Genomic DNA, 22,875 nt, shown 5'->3' on the forward strand with positions numbered 1-22,875 from the left:
CCAGTTCTGAAGGGACCATCCATGGGCAGCTACAGTATATGCAAGGAAAGAACTGTAGATTTTTGCCAATGTTTACAGGGAAACATTTTTGGTCAATATTTATTAGAATCAAAAAAATTAAGAATGTTTATATCATATTTATATTTGATACTTTATTTTGCAAATAAACATTAAAGTGTTACTAAACCCACAACAGTAAAATCAGTCTGTATATGCAGTAAAGCATGCTTGTTATACTTGCTGTGGAACCTAAGGGGATAATCCTCTGCATTGTGTAAAAATGTTGTTTGATCCTGTCTTTTCTGATCCTCTCCTTCTTCCAGTCCCCCCCCCCCCCCATTATCTCCTGATATGACATATCGTGTGGAGTCACTCTGCACTTGCTCAGTTTGGTGTGTATTGCTAGAGAGGTTTTTTTTGGGAGAGTACAAGTGATCAGCACAGAGCCAATCAGCACTGTCCAGACAGAGGTCAGGGGTTCTGCATCCTCCTGAAGCAAAATGAAAACTCCTCCTACAAGCTTTAACCAGTCCTCTGCTGGACATTGACAGAAGTCACAAGACTGCTCTAACTGCTGATGAGGAAAGGTATTTAGCAGTTTATATTTACTAAAATAATTGAATTTCCATGTTCTGTGTACTGTAGGAGACCAGATATAGTGAGTGCAGGGTCCTGGGTTTAGGAACACTTTAAAAACCAAACTCCAGTCTTCCCTTCAGTCTCACAGTTGTACAGGTTCCTCTCCTGTAATGAAATTGCTTCCTCTGATTTCACTGCACACTGTGAGCTTCTCACAATGTGCATTAGAAGCTGCAAAAAAAAAAGTAGAGCCCACCTCATTTCCTGGATGGAGGATGTCTAGCGTCATCTTTTCTCCCTGGCCCACCTCTTTTATTTGTTGGCTTTCAGTTTTTCCAATCATGAAGGCTCAACATTACATGTGGACATTATCTAAGGCAGTCTGCATACAAATGCAGCCTTCCCAGGAACACTAACTCAACAAGACGTTTTGATATTTACAAAACTCTTCCCAAGAGCCAGCACACTACTTGCATCAGGCCTGGGAACTCTTGAGAGGAGTACGGAGGAAAGGTGCTGTGATGTTTTGTGGAAGTCATGTACAGCACCCTGCCGCCCCCACCAGCCATGATCTGCCTGCATTGCATAGAGAAGCATAGAGATCCGGAGTTGATGTCACTGGGACTAAAATAATGCATGCAATGAAAGCATGTTGATGAGTAGGGTTGGAAAAAAGGAAGGCAAAATATAAGCAGATTAAACTTCAGCTATAAAACAAATCACACCCAAAGCAATCAGTTTAAAAAGTATGCTGGCCCTACTAGAATTACAGAATGTCATTATTTCATGAGAAACCACACAAAGTAAGTGTTACAGAAGAGGGAAAGTAATAAATATGAATACTATAATATGTGAACAAAAATTACATACGATCGCACAAAAACATGAACATAACCAAAATACAGATGGATAAAGGACCCCGACCTTACAAGATGACTAGAGGAATAAGGTCAGCCACAGGCCGCTCAGATCTGCAGGCTCCTCTGAGCATTGGTTTTTGCCATCCAGAGGTGTGAAGAGAGAAGAGTGCTGCAGGAAGATGGTGCTGGTCAGTTTTTAGAAGGGGGAAGCGTATTGATTATAAAAAGATCCGTAAGCTGTATATAAGATGACCGTGAATGCATTGTCAATTAAAGCAGGAGGAAGAAGCAGTGCTGGATCAGTAATCTGTATATAAGGAGACAGCACATGTCTTGTCAGAGAAATGATGAGGAAGCAGTGTGGAATAAGTAAGCTGTATATTCAGTGACAGTGTGTGCCCAGTCAGATAGTGGAAGAGGAAGCAATGTTGGATCAATAATCCATATATAGAGTCACAGTGTGTGCCCTGTTAGATAATGGAAGAGGAAGAAGTGCTGGATCAGTAAGCTGTATATATGGTATCAGTGTGTGTCATGTCAGAGGATGAAAAGAAAGCAATGCTAGATCAGTAAGTTGTATATAGGATGACAATGTGTGCCCTGTCAGTTATTTAAAGAGGATGCATGCTGAATCAATAATCCATACTTCAAGTGACAGTGAGTGCATTGATGGATAGTGGAGAAGGAAGAAGTGTTGGATCAGTAAGCCCTATATAAGTTGACAGTGCACTGATGGATAGTGGAGAAGGAAGAAGTGTTGGATCAGTACGTACCATATAAGGTGACAGTGAGTGCACTGATGGATAGTGGAGAAGGAAGAAGTGTTGGATCAGTACGTACCATATAAAGTGACAGTGAGTGCATTGATGGATAGTGGTGAAGGAAGAAGTGTTGGTGATCAGGCACTTCTTCCTTCTCCACTATCCATCAATGCACTCACTGTCACCTTATATGGGACTTACTGATCCACCACGTCTTCCTTCTCCACTTACTGATGTAAGCCCTATATAAGGTGACAGTGAGTGCATTGATGGATAGTGGAGAAGGAAGAAGTGTTGGATCAGTAAGTCACATATAAAGTGACAGTTGGTGCATTGATGGATAGTGGAGAAGGAAGAAGTGTTGGATCAGTAAGTTCCATATAAGGTGACAGTTAGTGCATTGATGGATAGTGGAGAAGGAAGAAGTGTTGGATCAGTAAGTCACATATAAGGTGACAGTTAGTGCATTGATGGATAGTGGAGAAGGAAGAAGTGTTGGATCAGTAAGTACCATATAAGGTGACAGTGAGTGCATTGATGGATAGTGGAGAAGGAAGAAGTGTTGGTGATCCGGCACTTCTTCCTTCTCCACTATCCATCAATGCACTCACTGTCACCTTATATGGGACTTACTGATCCACCACGTCTTCCTTCTCCACTTACTGATGTAAGCCCTATATAAGGTGACAGTGAGTGCATTGATGGATAGTGGAGAAGGAAGAAGTGCTGGATCAGTACGTACCATATAAGGTGACAGTGAGTGCATTGATGGATAGTGGAGAAGGAAGAAGTGCTGGATCAGTACGTACCATATAAGGTGACAGTGAGTGCATTGATGGATAGTGGAGAAGGAAGAAGTGCTGGATCAGTAAGTACCATATAAGGTGACAGTGAGTGCATTGATGGATAGTGGAGAAGGAAGAAGTGCTGGATCAGTAAGTCCCATATAAGGTGACAGTGAGTGTATTGATGGATAGTGGAGAAGGAAGAAGTACTGGATCAGTAAGCCCTATATCAGGTGACAGTGAGCGTATTGATGGATAGTGGAGAAGGAAGAAGTGCTGGATCAGTAAGCCCTTTATCAGGTGATAGTGGGTGCATTGTCATATGGTGGAGAAGGAAGTAGAGATGGATCAATAAGCCCTATATAATGTGTCAGATAGTGGATGAGAAAGTTCTGCTGTATCAGAAAGCTGAATAAAAGATGTCAATGAGTGTCTTGTCAGATATAAATGTAGGAAGCATTGCCGGATCACAAAACTTTATATAGGATGACAGTAATCCCCTTATTAGAAGAAGAGGAAGCAGTGCTAGATAAGTAGGCTGTATATAAGGTGACAGTGAGTGTATTGATGGATAGTGGGGAAGGAAGAGGTTCTGGATCAGTAAGCTGTATATCAGGTTACAGTGTGTGCCTTGATAGAGAAGTAGGAAGAGGTTCTGGATCAGTAAGCCCTATATCAGGTGACAGTGTGTGCCTTGATAGAGAAGTAGGAAGAGGTTCTGGATCAGTAATCTGTATATCAGGTGACAGTGTGTGCCTTGATAGAGAAGTAGGAAGCATTTCTGGATCAGTAATCTGTATATCAGGTGACAGTGTGTGCCTTGATAGAGAAGTAGGAAGCATTTCTGGATCAGTAAGCCCTATATCAGGTGACAGTGTGTGCCTTGATAGAGAAGTAGGAAGCATTTCTGGATCAGTAATCTGTATATCAGGTGACAGTGTGTGCCTTGATAGAGAAGTAGGAAGCATTTCTGGATCAGTAATCTGTATATCAGGTGACAGTGTGTGCCTTGATAGAGAAGTAGGAAGCATTTCTGGATCAGTAAGCCCTATATCAGGTGACAGTGTGTGCCTTGATAGAGAAGTAGGAAGCATTTCTGGATCAGTAAGCCCTATATCAGGTGACAGTGTGTGCCTTGATAGAGAAGTAGGAAGAGGTTCTGGATCAGTAAGCTGTATATCGTGTAAAAATAAGAACTGCTGGATCAATGAGCTGTATATAAGGTGACACTGTTTCCAGGCTTATCCCAATGTGCTTAGCTCATGATCACTGCATGCTGTGTTCAGATTGGATCATGCAATATGTGGCTGTCGCAACAGTAGGAGGAAGGTAAGTGGTACCCAGTAGTGTGAGTGCCCAGCCCTGCTGGTGGTCTTGCTATTCTACATCATGCCACCATGTCGCAACAAGTGCTGTCTCCAGAGGGTGCCACGACATCTCCATTAAAGCTTACCTCTCCCCACGGCCCCACCCAGGAGGGGCTATGATTTTCCTGTGTCAACACTTGTGAGTATGCTGCTACCTATGAGATCCTGGGTCCAACTGTGTGTGATAAAGCATCACTGCTGGTTGCAGATGGGGTCAAGCCTGCTCCCAAGGTGTTTGGGTCCCCACCTGGATTACCTCCACAGTCATCTACCACTGCCCGAGCTGTGCCTCCAGCTCTACTGGATGGAGAGGCTACAGCTGCACCTGTCTCTTCACCGGAGCAGGGGGTGCCATCCAATGCCAACAAGGGTGATACCCTGTTGTCCTCTATGGTAGTTGAGAATGATCCTCTACCTCAAGCTACCAGCTTCGTTACATATAGACCTACCGACTGTTAGGTCACTGCAATAGAAATTTGGATGAAGTTTTCATTATTTGGACATTAGCATGTCTCAGAATTTCTGAAGTACAATAGTAACGAATCCGAAATAGCCAAATTCAAATGAAATTCAGACGAAATTCAAATTCAAATAAAATTTGACTCAAATTCAAATACAAAAAAAATAGAATAGATTAGAATAGAATAGAAAAAAATAGAATAGAAAATAATAGAATAGAAAATCATAAGAATAGAACAGAATACAATATAAAAGAATAGATTAGCATAGAATAGAAATTCTTCTGAAATTTGAATTTTGATCAGAATAAATTTAAAAAGAATAGATTAGAATAGAAAATAATAGAATAGAAAGACTAGAATAGAAAAAACAATAGAATAAAATAAAATAGAATATAACTGTCTTTCGAAATTTGAATTTTGAATAGAACAAATTAAAATAGAATAGAATAGAAAGAATAAAAAATAAACAACAATGTAATAGAACAAAATAGAAAGAATATTACCATCTGCCGAAATTCAAATAGAATAAATTTGAATTTGAATAGATTAGAATAGAGTATAAAAGAATATAAAAGAAAAAGGGAATAGAATAGACTAGAATAGAGAAAAAACAATAAAACAGAATAGAATAGAATAAAATAAAATACAATGAATATAACCATAAATTTTAATTTATAACAGAATAAATTAGAATTTGGATGCTGATTCTAATTTTCTGAATTCGGACAAATTGAATTCGAATAGAATTGAATTAAAAACCAAAACAAATTCCAAAGGCGATTTAAACAAATTTAATGAAACAAAATTATTAAAATAACATATTGAAACTAAACTAATTTGTTCATTCTACACCTTACAACAGGTTGCTCCTTTGGCCATGCTGTCATGTTATTACATGTTATCTCACTACAATTGGTTTGATATTTGCCTTTTAAATGCACACTCCAGTATTACTGAAGAGTGTTAATATGTTGTTGGAATTATTTATGATCTGGAACAGATCATCAAAAAGGGTGGAGGAGTTTAAACAGGTGCTTACAGCAGTGTTATGTAAAAATAAAGTCAGAAGAAGTCCTGGAATAGTCAGGTGTATACAATGTGACAATGTGTGCCTTTATTGAAGGAGGAATAGGAAGCACTGCTGGACCAGGGAGCTGTATATAAGGTGACAGCATGTGCTTTAGTGGATAGAGGAGTAGGAAGTAGTACTGGAAAAATAAGCTGGTTATTAGGTGATAATGTGCAGCTTGTCTAACAAAGGCAGAGGAAACACTAATGAATATGTAAGCAGCTATAAATAAGGTGAAGGTGTAAAGGAATTTGACAAGAATCTTACCAATAGAATGTAGACACCTACCTAGTGCATGTCTAGCTGATAATATTGAGCAACATACATAATACAATTTTTTTTTTAGAATTTTTGTATACCATACTCAATATCACAACACAGGGCTGTCTTAATGCACGGGCACCCCTGGGCACTGGCCAGGGGCCCCAGGTGCATAAGGACTGCATAATAATCTTGCATTAAATCATACTTGATTTGCCAGGACAGTCACGCTTTTTACTAAGCTGTCCCGGGATGGCCCGGGCAGCGCCCCAGAACCTGTACTGTACCCTCCTTTCTCCCCCTGTATTGTGCCCTTCTTCCTTCCCCTCCTCGTACTGTGCCCTTTGTGTTGATTAGTTTTTGATTCTATAGCATGTTTTCTTTTTTTTGCATGTATAAAAACAATTTTATTTAAACTACTAATAAATCTTTCCATTTCATGATATCAACTATTTACAGTATGCTATAATTTTTGAGAGTAGGCGTGCAAATTGGGGCAGGCTTGTAGGGGCCCCCAGAGCATTACTTTGCCCAGGGGCCCATGATGCTATTAAGATGGCCCTGTCAGAACATTGTTATGTTTAATAACTTGAATTTTTTTTACTCATGGTATGTATCTTGTTTTTTATATTATTTTTCAAAATAAATAAATAAATAAATATTTAAAATAAATAAATAAATATAATATTGTACAAAAAAAATCAAAACAACGTTCATTAGAGCTGGAATGGCCATCTACTTCATCACATTTATCCGAATTCCAGTAATTACATGCATAAGTCGTGTTCACTGTACTCCAGATGTTCTCTCCCTATACATCCATTTCTGTTGGCTCTATAAATCAGCCTGCATAATTTATACCTATTATACCTAATTAATTCCTGTAATTCGGGTCAGGAGACACAACGGAATCCATATTTTCTAAGCTGCCAGCCAAGAACAACTGAAACTTTGCAGGCAAATCAAGTCAGTGTGCTATTTATTATGCAATAAAATGTAACCCAAAACAGAAGGCGTTTTTACCAAATTTTTTTTTCATTTGTTACCAGCCATTTGTGTAGTCTGAGTATTTCAGAGTAGAGAAGAAGGATATGAGTCACTTGAGGAGGATGTCTACTGTATTTCAGTTCTAAGATCCCAGGAGAAGACATGGTTTATTCTGTATGTTAAAAGACAAACTCCAGCCTAAACAAAACATTTTTATAGTTTCTGGGGAAAGAACTGTTTAGATGTCTAAATATAACCTCACAACAACATTGTCTCTGTTTCTGAAACTACGCATGCTGATAACATGCAAATCAGCTAATCTCCCAAACTAGGTATGGAGGATAGAGCCTCAAAAAGGAACCAAAGTGTGGTCATCAGAGGCACCTGTGTGGAAAGAAAGTGAATCCAAATGGTATCTTCACAAGGGTCAGTATTTACCAAAGACACCATTTGGATTCACTTTCTTTGAATATGAGGTGCCTCTGCTGACCACACTTTTGGTTCCTCTATACCCTGTCTACCGAAATCTGTCATTAGCCCAGTACAGGATCATACAGAAAACCACATTGAGTAGATAGTCGTACTGCCCACAGGTTCATTATCAGGTTGCTCCACCTGTGGTAGGGTATCTGGGAACCCCATAAATGTGAATACATGTATACACGGACTTTTTTGCAACTTTATGACTTGTATACATTTTGTAGAAGGATCCTACCTGTAGATTCTTGTTCTCCCTTTCTATAAATCCTTCTTGTCTGTAATTCTTTATCATTCCTAAACTAGACTTCTAGAACAATTTTTTATCTGTTTTCTCCTTCTCTCTCAGTACATGCAGGCTTTGTTTTGCAATTAAGTGATCCCGTTGTGAAAATGTATTTATTAAAAGAGCTGTAATTTGTTAAACAAGTCCTGGAGTATGTGCCCCAACCACTGCTCTGATCACTAGAATCGGTCCCCTGAAGTCTGGTGGGAAACTGACACTTCCTGGTCTGTCAATTTTCTGGGTCCCCCACAGCTCTAACTGCTTCCTCCCTCTGACTTCATGTGACTATTCTCTCCTACAGTGATGGAAGATCAGAGGGCGTAACCATTGAGAGTTGTGGGGGACTCAGGAGATGACACTTCTGGAAGTGCTAGTTTCCTAGTGCACCAGTTCTGTTTATCAGAGCAGCATTCTGTGGGGTAAGCCCAAGGAAAGGTACATTTTACTGGCTTTTTAACAGGTGACAGCTGTTTTAGTAAACTCTTTTTTTTGCTCTAGGGTTGCTTTGAACATTTAATACAGGGCACACCCATAACACATTATTCCTAGACCAATATTGCATGCTTTATGGGCATCTTGTGTGCTAGTGTCTGCCTGGTGAGGATTACTGTAGGACATGACAGCTATAGCATGCTAAGAAGAAGAGCAACCAGATACAACTCCTATTTCTTTTTCCAGAATTACCCTAATTAACAACAGTTCATCCCACCAGACAGTGTCTAGTGCCAGAGTTTCCTATACACAGCCCAAGCATTGTCACATAGGTGGTGGGAGGTGTGAGTCATGACTAAGCCTATTGGTATTTTCATAGGAGTTCTGAAAAGACTATAAGAACACTTGTTACAAACAGGGTACAGCATAGTAGGAACAACCTTAGTTCATTGAAACTGTTCTCCACCACAAGGTTGGTCATGGATGGGCAGAAGTCTCACTGAAGAAGATAGATGGTGAGAAATTTGCCCATTCTTGTTCATGTCGATAGAAGCACTCAACACCACCTTTTGCTTAATTTCTATATGGAAACATTTCCAGGTCTTTTTCTTGCATGTGGCCATGTGAACGCAATCTAAAGTGGGAAATATTTTTGTAACCATATTTTATGTTTTTTGCAGTTTGTGACTTTGTTTGGATGGCAATGTCAAGTTTACATCTCCCCACAGCATGCTTCTCGTTTGGCCACACATAAAGGGAGAGCCTTGGAAAAGATTCAGTAAAATACCCGATATCCGCAATTATAAAATGCCAGTTATGCCTTCCATTGTCCTCCCCCTGCACAGTCCAAAGATCACAGTCCAACTGCTAAACACATACATTTCTCAAATCTTACATAAAACACCTTTGCTTTGAAGTTCAAACTAAATAAAGAGCAAGTCAGCAAACTTGGTAACCAATTATCCAGGTTCTTTTTGTTACGTTTCTAAACATTTATTTCAACAAGCACTTTGGTCTACTATTTCCAAGCCATTGTTGTGACATCTAAATACAAAATCAATTCAAATGTATTAAATCAATGAACACAGCTTGATTAGGTCTGCAGGAGGATTGTGTTATAAACTGTGTATTTTAAAGTGAAGGTAGCCTACCACCAGCATTATGAATAATAATATAAACAGTAATAGGAAGAAGATGAAGATCTGCTTAGCAAACAATTAGTGATAAAAAACCCATTAGCTTACATAACCCCTTTAATAACAAGTAACCATATTAACTTTCATCCTATAATATACAAATACTGTATACATTTAGGAGCAAATGAGTATGACATTTAAGCTCCATTTTCCATACTCATATGACCTCTACTGAAAGAAATGCGTAGAGTAGATGGTTCCGCCTGAATATTACTCTCCAAATCCTCTTCAGAAGAGCCCATTTGACCAAAGTCTCATCATAAGTCAGTTGGACAGCTGTCTAAGGGCCTGTTTCCATGGGCTCTGGGCTTGTACAGATGAGCAAATGTAGCTTGCTTTCAAGTGCATGCCACCTGTATTTTCCATTAGTTTGGAAAGCTTTCAATGGACCTCCTTCTGACCAGAATCTACTCTCCCACTAAGCTGCATTAACTTGCTTTAAGCTGTTTTTGCATTCCCATTGACTCATCTAGGGGGAGGAACAGTAGCTAATTTACAACTTTAATTTGCTTCTAAAGTTATTGGCCAGGAAGGTGGACTATAGTAAGTAAAGCCAGCCATACATGGATTGAAATTCGGCCGCTTTAGCAGGGTCCAGATGAATTTCAACACAGGTATGGGCAGGTTGATTTTACCCATGTTGATCCATCGATCAACTTTGGCACAGCCAGAAGGTGGGAGTTTTCAATTTTGCTGGCTGGGAAGGTTTCCATGCCCCTCCCCCCAGAATACAATAGCACTGCGGAAGGAATTCCCCCATCAACACTGACTGTGTTGATGAGGGAATCGAGTGATTTTCTTTCCTTCCACCTGTGGTGGAAGGAAAGAGAATCGATTAATCTATGGCATGCTTTAGACATGAGTTTACAGTGCAGATCCATTTTAAGTCAATCACGTGCAAGATAACATTTTCAAAAGACATTTCAGAAAAGAATACTGAGATAACTGAATTACACATTTTACATAATTAGCCTAAACTGATATTTTATTGATCTGCAGTAGCTGAAAGAGGGATTACATGTTGGGATTTATATCTCTCAAGAGCTCTGGAATGGAGATATCAACACCAGAATCTTGAACACTTCCCCACTGCTTTAGCCTTCCTACCTCCCTACTGCCCTAATCTTGAACATATCCTCTCAGCCTTTAAACCTCCTACTGTCTGTCTTTATAAAGCTGAAATTTGTGTTCTGCTCCTCCAGTTGACTGCCCTCAATGTAGAACAAAAAATTGGGACTGTGATACCTTTATTATGGCATTTTTGAAGAGGATGGAGATACAAACTATTGTGGAGAAACACTGCAAATAAATTATGTGAGAGCCATAAAAAGGTGTCATGTTATTCATTCTACAAGTCTCAAGAATGACACATCATTTTGGATGATGTTGGCTTTTAATGAGACTCTCATTGTAGAGGTTAAAGTTCTAAAAAAACAAAAACAATCTCTTCCACCTACTGATACCTTTTCTAGGCTCTCATGGTGCTCTTTGCTAGGGAAATACATGGTCCTTTTGGGTAGGGGGCTGAGGTGGGGGGCATGTTACTTCCCTTACTCTCAGTATGATGTTTTCAGGACTAAGCAGTTAACCAGACCACTGTCAAATAAGGCAGGGGAGAGCGTTATTAACCCTGTGTAGGATCTGAATCATGTAACACAGAGCTTAGAAAATGTTTGGACTCCTGGCTTTTGCATTGACAACATGGAAGGTGAGAATAAGTGGGTAGGAATATTGTTTTTAGAAGAACCTGACAACCTTACCAGTTTGTCTAAATTTCAACAAAAACACATTCAACTAGTAAGATTATAAATAATCAGCACTTGATAAACAATCAGTCACCAACAAAGCTAAGATGATCTCTTCAGACAGCTCTTTGCAAATTCTACCATTCATTCATTGCCAAAAACCTCACAATCACCCGCTGCAAAATGCTAATCAGAAGCAGAAATCGTGGATTAACCTTTCTCCAAGAAAATTTACTCAATCTTTTTATAAACACTTTCCATTAATTAAAAGCAGAACCATCAAGTGCACAGGGAACTGTCATCCCTGCCCTGAGACGTTCCGTGTCTCGTTTTGGAGCCATAAGGGAAACCAGTGACACTCACCATCTGCTTGTGGTTTGGGAAGAAGGACTGATCCACTAAGGGGAACTTGTCAGCACCCAGTCTATGGAAGATCTTAATGAGCTGTGAAAACTGGAAAGACAATGACAGAATCAGAAGCATGGCCACAATTAATTCAACAGACTTCTAAGTTACTGTACATTAAAATTGAAATTACTGAACTATCACAAGGTCACCTTAATAGATACATAAAATGGAGAGTTAAAGCGTTTCTAAACCCAGACATATTTGGACCTTATTAGGATAAGACATACTATTAGCAATGAACTTAAAAAGGAGTATGGCCAAAGCTTGTTTTGGCCATACTTCTCCTGGGTCACAGGAGTGAACTTACATTAGCTCTCCTATTACCTAGAACCAACTAGTAGAGGATTATTGCCTGCTTTCAGCTCACATGGCAAAGCTGCTCCAGAATTTGGGAGGATCCCAACCATATTGTTGGGATCCACCCAACTGCCTGATTGACACTTGGCCACGCCTCTCAGTGCACGGCTGAGAGCCAGAGCCAGAGCCAATTGCACCCCCGTCCATTCCCCAGTCTGGATTCCCAGTAAGTGCTGGAAGGGCACTACATGGCTGCTGTCGGTGGGTTGAACTAAACTGTAGTGAAAACAGCAGGACACGTTCCCCTGCCTTGTCTGAGCAGGGTGGAGCAGAGTTGGCAGCTGGCAGGATCAATCTCCATAGGTGTGAGTATACATCGTTTAGGACCAAAAGCATGGGAACTGCAGTGGCAATGCTGCAGAGGCTAAATGACCCTGCAGCTCATTGCCACAGATAACAATAAGTCTGCATGACCGGAAGGATCAGCAGATAATCTGAAAACAAAGTTCAAGTAAAAAAATAAAGGGCATAAAGAAATTATTTTTAAAAATTCTTTAGGGAGGTTTTAGGTCCCATTCACATCTGGTGTTTTGGGATCTCAGGCAGAATCTCTGCAATTCTGTCTCAATCTGAAAATGCAGTGCAATAGTGGGAGAACGCACCACGTGTGTACAGTGCCATTCTTTTGGCAACAAGCTTCACATATTGTGGTTTGTCGCAATTGTGCGGGACAATCGTGGCAGAACCGCACCACATTTAGTTGTTATTGAAAATAAATGGCACAAATGGTGTCTTTTTTCTACTAATGCAGTGTGTTTTGAGATTGCAGGCAGAAGTGTAGCTTTTCTGCCTGAGATTCCAAAACATCAGATGTGGACGGGACTTTTTTTTCGCGAGGTTATAACCACTTTTTTTTCGGGAGGTAATTACCACTTTTTTTTTTTAAAGTTACATTTGTATTGCGTACATCAGCAAGACAATAAATCTTACAGAAAGTAAATAATAATACACAACTCAGAGGTACATCAGGTATCACAATGCTTATAGAGTAGGATCAGGGGCGGACTGACCATTTGGAAACTCGGGCACTGCCCGAGTGCCCAGGGTCAGTAGGGGGCCCCATGAAATGCCCCTGGTACCTTTTTCATAGGTTTTTTTAGTTTGGGCAAGGACACAGGGGCCCCATGATCCCCTATTGCCCGGGGGCCCCATGAGTTGTCAGTCCGCCCCTGAGTAGGATGAATCACTGATATGGAAGGTACAAATCAGTGAATGTGGATAAAGCTTATTCGGTATGTAATAGGAGGTTGATTGGTAAACCAAAGATAGCCACTCATTGGGGGAAACCCCCTTAATACAAAATCTTATCATAGCTATATGATGTGAACATATGAGAGTAAGTTACCTCCTATGCTGAGTCTTGCTTGTGTACTTTGTTCAGTGTTCCCAAAACAGAAGTCTAACAAAAGAAACAACTAAGAAAAAAAAAGAAAACTAAACAAAGGTCAACTACGGTAGTGCTCCAAGTTGCTAGCAGGCATATTTTAGTGCTTTTTGTGTCTTGCAGAAACACACTACTGTCCATTTAATATAGCTTCCTATGGGACATGTTCACATTTATGCGTTTTCAGAAGCTGCATTTTTGGTAAGGGTCAGGGACTTTTTTCCCTCAGCAGATTGCAGCAGGCATAAGTGTGAGCCAGGCCTTAAGGTGTAAAGGTTAGTTTTTAGAGTGGCTTGCATGTGACGTCATCACGTTCTAAGCTAACGGCGATCAGTGTTTTCCCTGTCATTTGTGAGATATCAGCCTGCTACTTTTATATTTTTTATTATGAATTGCTGTTTTTGGAATAAGCGTTGCTGGAAGCCATTTGTTAATCTTGGAGACCCAATAAATGGTGTGAAACCCTCTTTTTTACTTCACCATGGACAGTTTTTTTTTATCTATTCTTGCTGGTGGATTTCTGCTTCTCTGCTGAGGACCACTCGGTCTTTTTCTGCCGTCACTTTTCTATGAATCTATGATTCTACCTGTGAAGGAGTTTCATGGGCACGTTTGACCATTTATAATCTGATGATCTGCCATTTCTGGTAAGAGGCAACGGACAACAGGGTATACCTGGTGTTGGAATTTATTATACAACTTCACTTAATATTGGACTTATTTGATTTATATGTTCAATAAGGACTTTTTGCACATATTCTAATATTTGCACTTTGGACTTTATGCACTTTAATCCTTTTTACGTACTCTGTATTGATCAGATGATTTATTTAAGTACTTGCACTTTACTTATTTTGAATGTTTATCTAATATTGGTTAGCACTGCTTTTTGAGTGTATGTATAGAGGATTAGTATCACAATCACATAAGTAGCTGCTTGTAGCTTTTTTGGCTTGTTTGTAGTGCAGATACACTGCATTTTTTCACTAGTTGGTAAAAAGGACTTAATAGCGGAAGAGATGGAGAAAGAAAAAAAAAAGGGGGTGGGGGGGTGGGAGTGAAGGTGGTAGTACAGCTGGGCTCCAGAGGCCAGGCCAGCACTCCACAACCCACACCACACCATCCACTCTAATATCTCTATTTACATTCGATCTCCAGCTGAATTTGGGGACGAAAGAGGACACATTGGTGCTGTGGTCACTGGAGTATTGGAAATTGTGCCAATAATACCATGTTTTGTGGTACTGCTCCTCTTTCTAACTCATGGCTGCCATTAAATGTTCCACTTCAGTAATTTTGCTAACCACAGTGATTCATTGACCCACCATTGGGGGGGTCTTAGCATTTCCATTGTTGAGGGATGCAGATTTATGTTGCATTCAGTAAGGGATCTCTTGTATCTATGCTGCAAGAGCAGAATTATGTGAAGTAGACAAGTTGCTGGCCTATTCTCTAAGCGTATATCAGTCAACTTGAAGACCAGATACCGACTTGAGTCCCAGAAGGGGCAGATACTAGGACACGTCCAGAAAATGTGTAACATGGCACCATCATCTTGTTGGCTGCAGCGCAGATCCTGTGCAGGAGGGAAGGGACTCTATACCATTGCGTCAAGACTTTATATCCTGATTCCTGAATCCTACTTGCTATTGAGGAACGATGAGCAAAGTACAGAATACGGTTTTGTTGTTTATCAGTAGAATGTCAAATCTAAATCCCCTTTTCACTTTCGTATAAATGATGGCACATAGCTTTCTGACAGCTTAGACAGGAAGAAATTAATTTTGGAGAGAGCATGACGTAGTGGGGACGGGCCCAGACAGTATTCTTCAAAAGCAGTGATCAGGCCTCTTGGGATCCCCCATCAAAAGAGGATGTCAGGTAATGGCAGACCTGCTTGGCTCTCCAGTAATCAGATGGGGGTAATACCACCTTCCTGATATCTTCTATAGTACCCCAGTGAGTTCCCTTGGCAAAGTGGCGGACTCTAAATTGGTTAGTGTGAAGAAAAGTTTTGAACTTAAATTCTGTCAATCTTGGGGTGAAGCTAGTGCTCCTATAACAGGGGATGAAGAGGTAAAAGTAGAGGGGGCTCTGGAGAGGCAGCCTGCCATATTTAGAATCCTGAGTGTGGTTCCAATCAGGGGGTGGCATTTGATGCTCAGCAGTAGCAATACAGTTTGCCATGCAAGGGTTTGCAGAAGCACCTGGGAAAAATTCCTGTTCCTGTCCAACCCAGCCCTTCTCGCGGGCATGCTTGATCCAGTCAAGAGTTCTTGCTAGGTTAACAGCATCATAATATTTTGTTGGGTCTGGAAACCCAATATCGCCGTACTTCTTCGGGAGGGTCAAGAGATGATAAGACATTTTTTTGCTTTATTACCCCAGAGAAATTGTAAACATTCTGCCTGGACAGCTCAGAGAAAGGTACCTGGGAGCAGAACTAGGGTCATCAGTAAGAGGTATAGCAGTCTCATGAGGACAGCCATCTTCAGGATGATGTTCCTCCCAAGCCAGGTGAAGTTTAGGTGGTGCCACCAACCATGGAAAAACGTTTTCTTCAAATATATCAGATATTGATGGGGTAAAGTAAATATCCAGAAACGTGAGCTTATGGCTGGCCCATGTGAATGGGAATTTAAGTTTTATGTTCGGAGGTAGGTTCATGCTTATTGTCTCTGACTTTTGTACATTTATTTTGTACTTGAAGAGGGCCGCATATGACCTAAGGGCTTTTAACAGGTTAGGGTAAGTAAGTAAAAATACCCCTGCATCAGTGATCAGTGGAAATAATAAGGGCCCCTGTGCTAGTGACAGTGATATATGTCTCGTATGGACCTGTGGACCATAGTTTGGGGACTGTTCTAAAATCACTGGCCAGATTATATAGAAAATCAGAAAATACCTTTGGTGTCTTCTTTAAATGTAACCAAGTAGCTGATATACCTATTACATAACTTGCCCTGGTCTGGTACAATAATCACAGATACAGCACAGAAAATGCAAGACCTTTACATCAGGGACTGCAAGTTTACCCCTTGCACTGTAAGGGGGAATCCTGCAGACTCTGATGTAAGAAGGAACTCTGTGGACTCCGATGTAAGGGAAAACTATGTGGACTGTGATGTAAAGGGGAACTCTGGAGTTTGACATAAGGGGGAACTTTGTGGACTGTGATGTAAAGGGGAGCTCTGTGGACTTGTGTCCAGAATCCGCAGCATTCCCCCTTATATCAGTCTCCACAGATTTCTCCTTTACATCACAGTGTTCCCTTTTACATCAGGGTAAGCAGAGTTCAGCCTTGACCTGTAAAGGGGAACCCTGCAATCTCTGATGTAAGGGGGAACTCTGCGTTGGGTTATATTAACCTGACCTTCATGTAAATTGAGAAATATGTTTTTGCCTTTTGCTATACCTTGAACACATTGCTAATAGCACTAGCTACATGCTCACATCTTAATATTAATATATCTTAAATATTACACTGTAAATGGTAATTTGATGTACTTTTTTGAAGTGTCATTAAAAAATGTGGCTGTCAGTAAATTTAATTTTTTGTACCAGTAAAAAAAATGTGCTGTCAGTAAATTTTGAGTGTCATGTCAGTAAATCTCCCCTCAGGAGGTTGACAACACTCCCACTGATACCAATGATGTAATTTTTTTACTCCAACTGACCACCAATCCAATGGCCTACTCCCACTGGCTACAGTCTAGCCCCCCTAATATTTGAAGGACAATAAACAAACCCTCTGTTTTGAAAGTTTGAAGACCCTTGGACTAGAGCAGTATGTACATTTCTACTATAGACCCGTAATCTACAGGCAAAGGCTCAATAAAAAAAAAATCTCAGTGAGCTGTGCATTTTGCCTGTGCTGACTGTTATCATATTCCCAGTTCTCTCTGCAGACTGCAGATCACCACCTCCCTATGTTATGGATAAGAATAAAAGGGAGGTGTTCTATAGTCCAGTCCTAGGATGACAACACTGTTCCTCCATACAACAGGAAGTGTGTTACTGGCAGAATCAATATGTAAAAATAAAAAGGGATAAAAGTCTAAAAAAAGGCTAAATGAATGCAGCCAATACACCTAAGGGCTGGTAAGATGCAATTTTATTACATTTTTGTTCTTGGTTTTGATACGATGACCATGCTTTCTTCTGTTTAGTGCCTAAAATTCTTTCTGTTTTTATGGTGATAATATCTATACTCTTCCAACATGCTGTTTGGGTGGAATCTCCAGACACAGTTTAGGTGCATTTTAAAACAGAAAGATGAATTATGTTGGGAATCCAACAGCATCTACAAAATAGATGTGTCTGGCACTAAAACCCATTAGGCAGATAATTATAATAAGCGTTGTTCCCATGAATATTTAGGATGGCAGTCCTTGATGCTGAGCTGTATTTTCTGCATCAGAGAAGTGTTTACATTAAAAGATAATTGCACTAGGATATAATGTTTTTAAATCTGTCTGGAACAGGATTGTCCGACTTATGGCCAGAGACTGAGCTGCGGACTCTGTGTTTTTACCTCCCATGTCTGCACCAACTATTCTTTATATTTACAACCTGTAGAACAGTTTCAGACTTCATGCAATTTAAAAAGTGAAGTTTAATCTGTTTATATTTTGCCATCTCTAGCTCCTCCTTCTCTCCCCCTTGGACTACATGCTAAATAAAAATGTAAATGATATCTTAAAGTTTTCATTATAAATCTTATTATAGACCCACTGATGTCATCACTGTCTCACTGTGCTTCTCTATGCAATGCAAGCACATCATGGCTGGTGGGAAGGACCAGCAACAAGTTGCACATTGCTTCCTGAAAACATCACAGCTCTCTGCTTCAGTACTCCTCCCAAGAGCCCCAACCCTGATGCTAGCAGTGGTCTGGGCCTTGGGAGGAATTATGCAAATATCAAAATGCCTTGATGGGTGGATGTAAGTCTGAAAGAGTGGGCATTCCTAATCAGATTGTATTTTCAGGCTGCCCTAACTAACCACAACCAGGGGCGGACTGACCATTTGGAAACTTGGGCACTGCCCGAGGGCCAGGGGTCAGTAGAGGGCCCATGAGATGCCCCTGGTACCTTTTTCATAGGCTTTTTTGAGTTTGGGCAAGGACACAGGGGCCCCATGATCCCCTATTGCCCGGGGGCTCCATGAGTTGTCAGTCTGCCCCTGACCCCAACATTTGATGAAAGGGGCAGGGGCCAGGAAATGAGGTGGGCTCTATCTGACTTTCTGCAGTTTATAATGCACATTGTGAAGAGCTCAGAGTAAGATGTTTCAGTAGAGAAGAGCAGCCTGTACAACAGCACAAGACTAAAGGGAAGGCTGGAGTTTAAAGTGTGGAAATCCTAACCATGAACGGTTTACTTGCTCCCTTTTGCTCTGTTAAATAAACCCTTGAAAGTGTTTTGTTATACAGTATATGTTCCATAAGTGCAAACAAATACCTGTTGATCCTGCCAGAAATCCAGTGAACTGATGACACCCTGTGCTCTCTGCCTGTACTGCATGCTTATAAGTCCAATTGTCCCCAGCTATCTGTGTGGACTACAAAACACCTTCCCCTTATGTATTGGAGTTATGTATTGGTGGTGACACCTCAATAGTTCTTCCCTGCTGCCCCTGCCTACATTATACCTGGCACTGCTAGGTAAGGGGAAGCATGTGACCTCCTCCTCTCTGACAGTGCTTGGGTCTCACAGCCAATTACCAGTCCAATTTCACATGACTGAGGGAGTGACATCAAAGGATTTTAATGCTGGCTGTAATGGAGGCAGGAGCAGTAAGGTGTGGGCCCTTTGCAAAGACACTGTCACTTCGCCATCAATGGGTAAGGCAGGGCTTGAAAAATTTGCTTTTAATCTAGGAGCCAGCTAAAAAAGTTAGGAGCCAGCTTTTTTTTAGCATAGTGAGGGTTGTCAGCACCCAGGGCAAGGCAAGTAATTTTCCCCAACCCCCCTAACCACAACTTACTTACAATGTAGAGTGGCCAGCCATTAACCCCAACGTAACATTGTTATGTCAAAGGTATAGGCTGGCCCAGGGGCAGACTGACCATTTGAGCACTCGGGCACTGCCCAAGGGCCCGGGGTCAGTAGGGGGCCCCTGGTACTTTTTTAGGCTTTTGTGGGTGTGCTTTGAGTGTGGGCAAGGACACAGGGGCCCCATAATCCCCTATTGCCCAGGGGCCCCATGGGTTGTCAGTCCACCCCTGGGCTGGCCGGAAAGAGGAGGGGTAATATAGAGATGGGGTGAGTGGGGGGTTGAGAGAGCAGGATGGGGTGAGATAAGGGGGTGATGAGAGGGGGGTGAGATAAGGGGGTGATAAGGGGGGGTGAGAGAGAGGGGGTGAGATTGGTCGGGGGTGAGAGAGCAAGATGGGGTGAGATAAGGGGGTGATGATAGGGGGGGTGAGATAAGGGGGTGATAAGGGGGGGTGAGAGGGGGGTGAGCGGGAAGAGGGTGAGAGAAGGGGTGAGAGGGAAGGGGGTGAGGGGGGTGAGAGGGGGGAATTGAGAGCGAGGGGACTACCCTATCCCCCACATACTAACCAGAAGACACCTGTATAATGATCTACAGCTTTCAGGTGCCTATAATGTACCTGAATACTGTCAGCAGGGTTCTCTGATCACTAGATCAGCTGTGGCCAAGGACTCCATATCTTGTCATGTCATCTAATATCCTCTCACCTTCCTGCTGCCAGGACCATAACCAGCTGCATGTAGTGAGGCAATATCAAAGCCCAGGACCCCGATCCACTCTACCACTACTTCACAGGTCAGGTGCCACCGCCTCCTCCTCCGCATTCCTTACCATCATTGGCAGTCCCCTGCTTGTCCTGCCCTGACGGGCTCCCCTCACCCTCCCACCAGGCCCCAATCCGAGCCACATTCCTATCTGAATAATGTGTCTGGGTTTCAGGCGGACACATTATTCAGAGCAACAGTGAATGGACTGACGAAAGCACAAGCACCAGGACATAATTTCTAGTTGCCATGGCGATATGGCGCCTGGGATTTGTCGAGCCTTGGAGTAAGGTGACGGTGTCATTTTAAGGACCAATAAGAAAGCTGTGGAGGTAGGAGCATAGGGGGAAGGACTAACATTGACTTTCACAGGAAAAGTCAAGGCATCCATGCATCTTAATCAGTTTAACACTCTAGATCTACTAACTCTTTTGATACAAAGGTAACCACTGCTCATGCAGATTTCCAACACTTGCATAGTTTGAGTTGCCCAGGTTTGTAGCAGTTTAAGACTGGCCATACACTATACAATTTTCTGCCCAATTTCCTTTAGATTTACCTTCAACTGTGTAGTGCAAGGGCCTACCTAGTTGGATACAACTGAAAGTGTTGTTTGGACTTGACCTCCTATTATATGGTATTTGGTAAATCTAAAGCAAAATTCTCAAGAAAATTGTATAATGTATGGCCAGCCTAAACACGATTAGAAAATCGACCGATCGGTCATCCGACGACCGAGAGGCGTTTGTTCGTTGGTCGAAATCATGGCCCACATTAACCAATATAAAAAAAAATAGGTTGTCGGGCAATACGTAGTGTTGACGTCTTCAGTAGAAGTAGAAGTGATGCAGTGTGCGTGTGACCTTGTAGCCACGCCCTTCCGGCCAGAACGAGCGATATACACAACAATTAACAGCAATGAGTATAATATAGTTTATTACATTATCTATATACATAAAGAGTGATACATAAAATATAATCTGCAGAATTCTGGTTTCATTATCTCATTAGGCCAATTTACTTTTAACATTTGGATTTTTCGTTCGTGTTTACGAAGATTCCTTGGACATAAACATCCGGGTCGTCTTCTGTTTCCGCTCATGCGCGATAGCGCTTGAAAGATTTTTTCGTATGACCATCATACCACCGCATAGAAAATCAGTAGTTCGCATGCGAAACGACAAAATTTTTCACTGTTGTTCAACCGGATTTTTTCGTTCGCAATATAATTATCGATTAAAATATCCCGCTCATCAACGAAGAGAAAATCGTTCAATCAGTGGTTCCGTGAAATTTTTCGGACAATTTTTCTTATCGTGTGTACGGGGCATACGTCCTCATGCACACTGGACATTTTTGGCTTTTGACGGTTTTTTCTACAGCCAGTAAACCCCCCGGCATGTTATCTTATGTGTCCATGCACACATAGACTGTAATCAGCGTTTTTTGGCTGGAAAAAAAAAAACAGAACTAGTGAGTTTCTAGAGGAGTTTGTTAGCTGTAAAAATGCTCTAACGCTGAAAAATATGGCAAAACGCTGTAAAACGTGGCAAACCAGCACTTTTAGATGTTTTTTGAGCAACAAATGCTAACAACGCAAACGCGAAAAACCGCTAATGAAAAAATGCTGAAAAACTCAGGTTTTTAACGTGACTTTACACAGCTAACGTTACCAGTGTTATTAAAACGCCCCGTGTGCATGGAGCCTAATGCAGGCCATAGACGGGTCGAAAACCGGCCGTTTAAAAAAAAACAAAAAATGAAAAATCGGTTGTTCAATAGGCCGACGTTACCACCAATGGTCATAAAAAATTGGCCGATTTTCGTCCCGTCTACGGCCGGCATTTAATTACTTCTGTCCCTGCAGAGAGCTCCGCAATTATATTTGACATGAAAAAGTATTGCTATTATATTTGACATGAAAAAGTATTGCGGTTGCAACATTGTATCTATTTGTATCCATTTCGGATACAGATGTTTTTATTCGGATACAAATAGATACATTGTTGCAACTGCAATACTTTTTCATATCAAATATAATAGCAGACTGGAATTCTTCTTCTTTTACTTCTTTTTCTTCTTCTTCTTGCAGGCCACGGCTCATGCGCAGATTTTTTATTGGTAAAACGATTGGCCGATTTGCCCATCATTGCTGGGAAAATCGTCCGATCGGCAAAATTGGACGATTTTTTTCCAACTTTACCGATAACAAAAATGTGCCAAAACCCAGAAAAACGTCCGACCAATTAACCCACTAATGGTGCAAAAAATCGGCCGATTTTTGACCCATCTATGGCCTGCATAAGGCTGGCCATACATTATACAATTTTCTTGAGATTTTTGGTTTCGATTTACCAAAAACCATATAATAGGAGGTTAAAACTAATAACACTTTCAATTTTATCCAATTAGGCAGGCTCTTGCACTACATAGTTGAAGGTAAATCAAAAGGAAATTGGGCAGAAATTGGACAGAAAATTGTATAGTGTATGGCCAGCCTTATGCAGGCCATAGACGGATTGTTTATCAGCCAATTTTTCGATCAAAAAAACGAAACATCGGTCGTTCTGTTGCCATCAGGGGCGGACTGACAACTCATGGGGCCCCTGGGCAATAGGGGATCATGCGGCCCCTGTGTCCTTGCCCAAACTCAAAAAAGCCTATGAAAAAGGTACCAGGGGCATCTCATGGCCTACTGA

The 22,875-nt window shown here is 41.2% G+C and overlaps 1 protein-coding gene across 1 annotated transcript in view; it reads right to left on the minus strand.

The window, feature by feature from the left end:
- Positions 1 to 22,875, minus strand: part of SYN3 (synapsin III) — a 486,671-nt gene that overhangs the window by 259,931 nt on the left and 203,865 nt on the right. Inside the window, exon 6 of the mRNA XM_089680647.1 lies at positions 11,630 to 11,719. Within this exon, the coding sequence (XP_089536773.1) occupies positions 11,630 to 11,719 (90 nt within the window). The remainder of the gene's footprint in view (positions 1 to 11,629; positions 11,720 to 22,875) is intronic.

Source organism: Staurois parvus, unplaced genomic scaffold (assembly GCF_062004578.1).
Source record: "Staurois parvus isolate SC_StPar_1 unplaced genomic scaffold, SC_StPar_1.0 ptg000249l, whole genome shotgun sequence".
NCBI lineage: Eukaryota > Metazoa > Chordata > Amphibia > Anura > Ranidae > Staurois > Staurois parvus.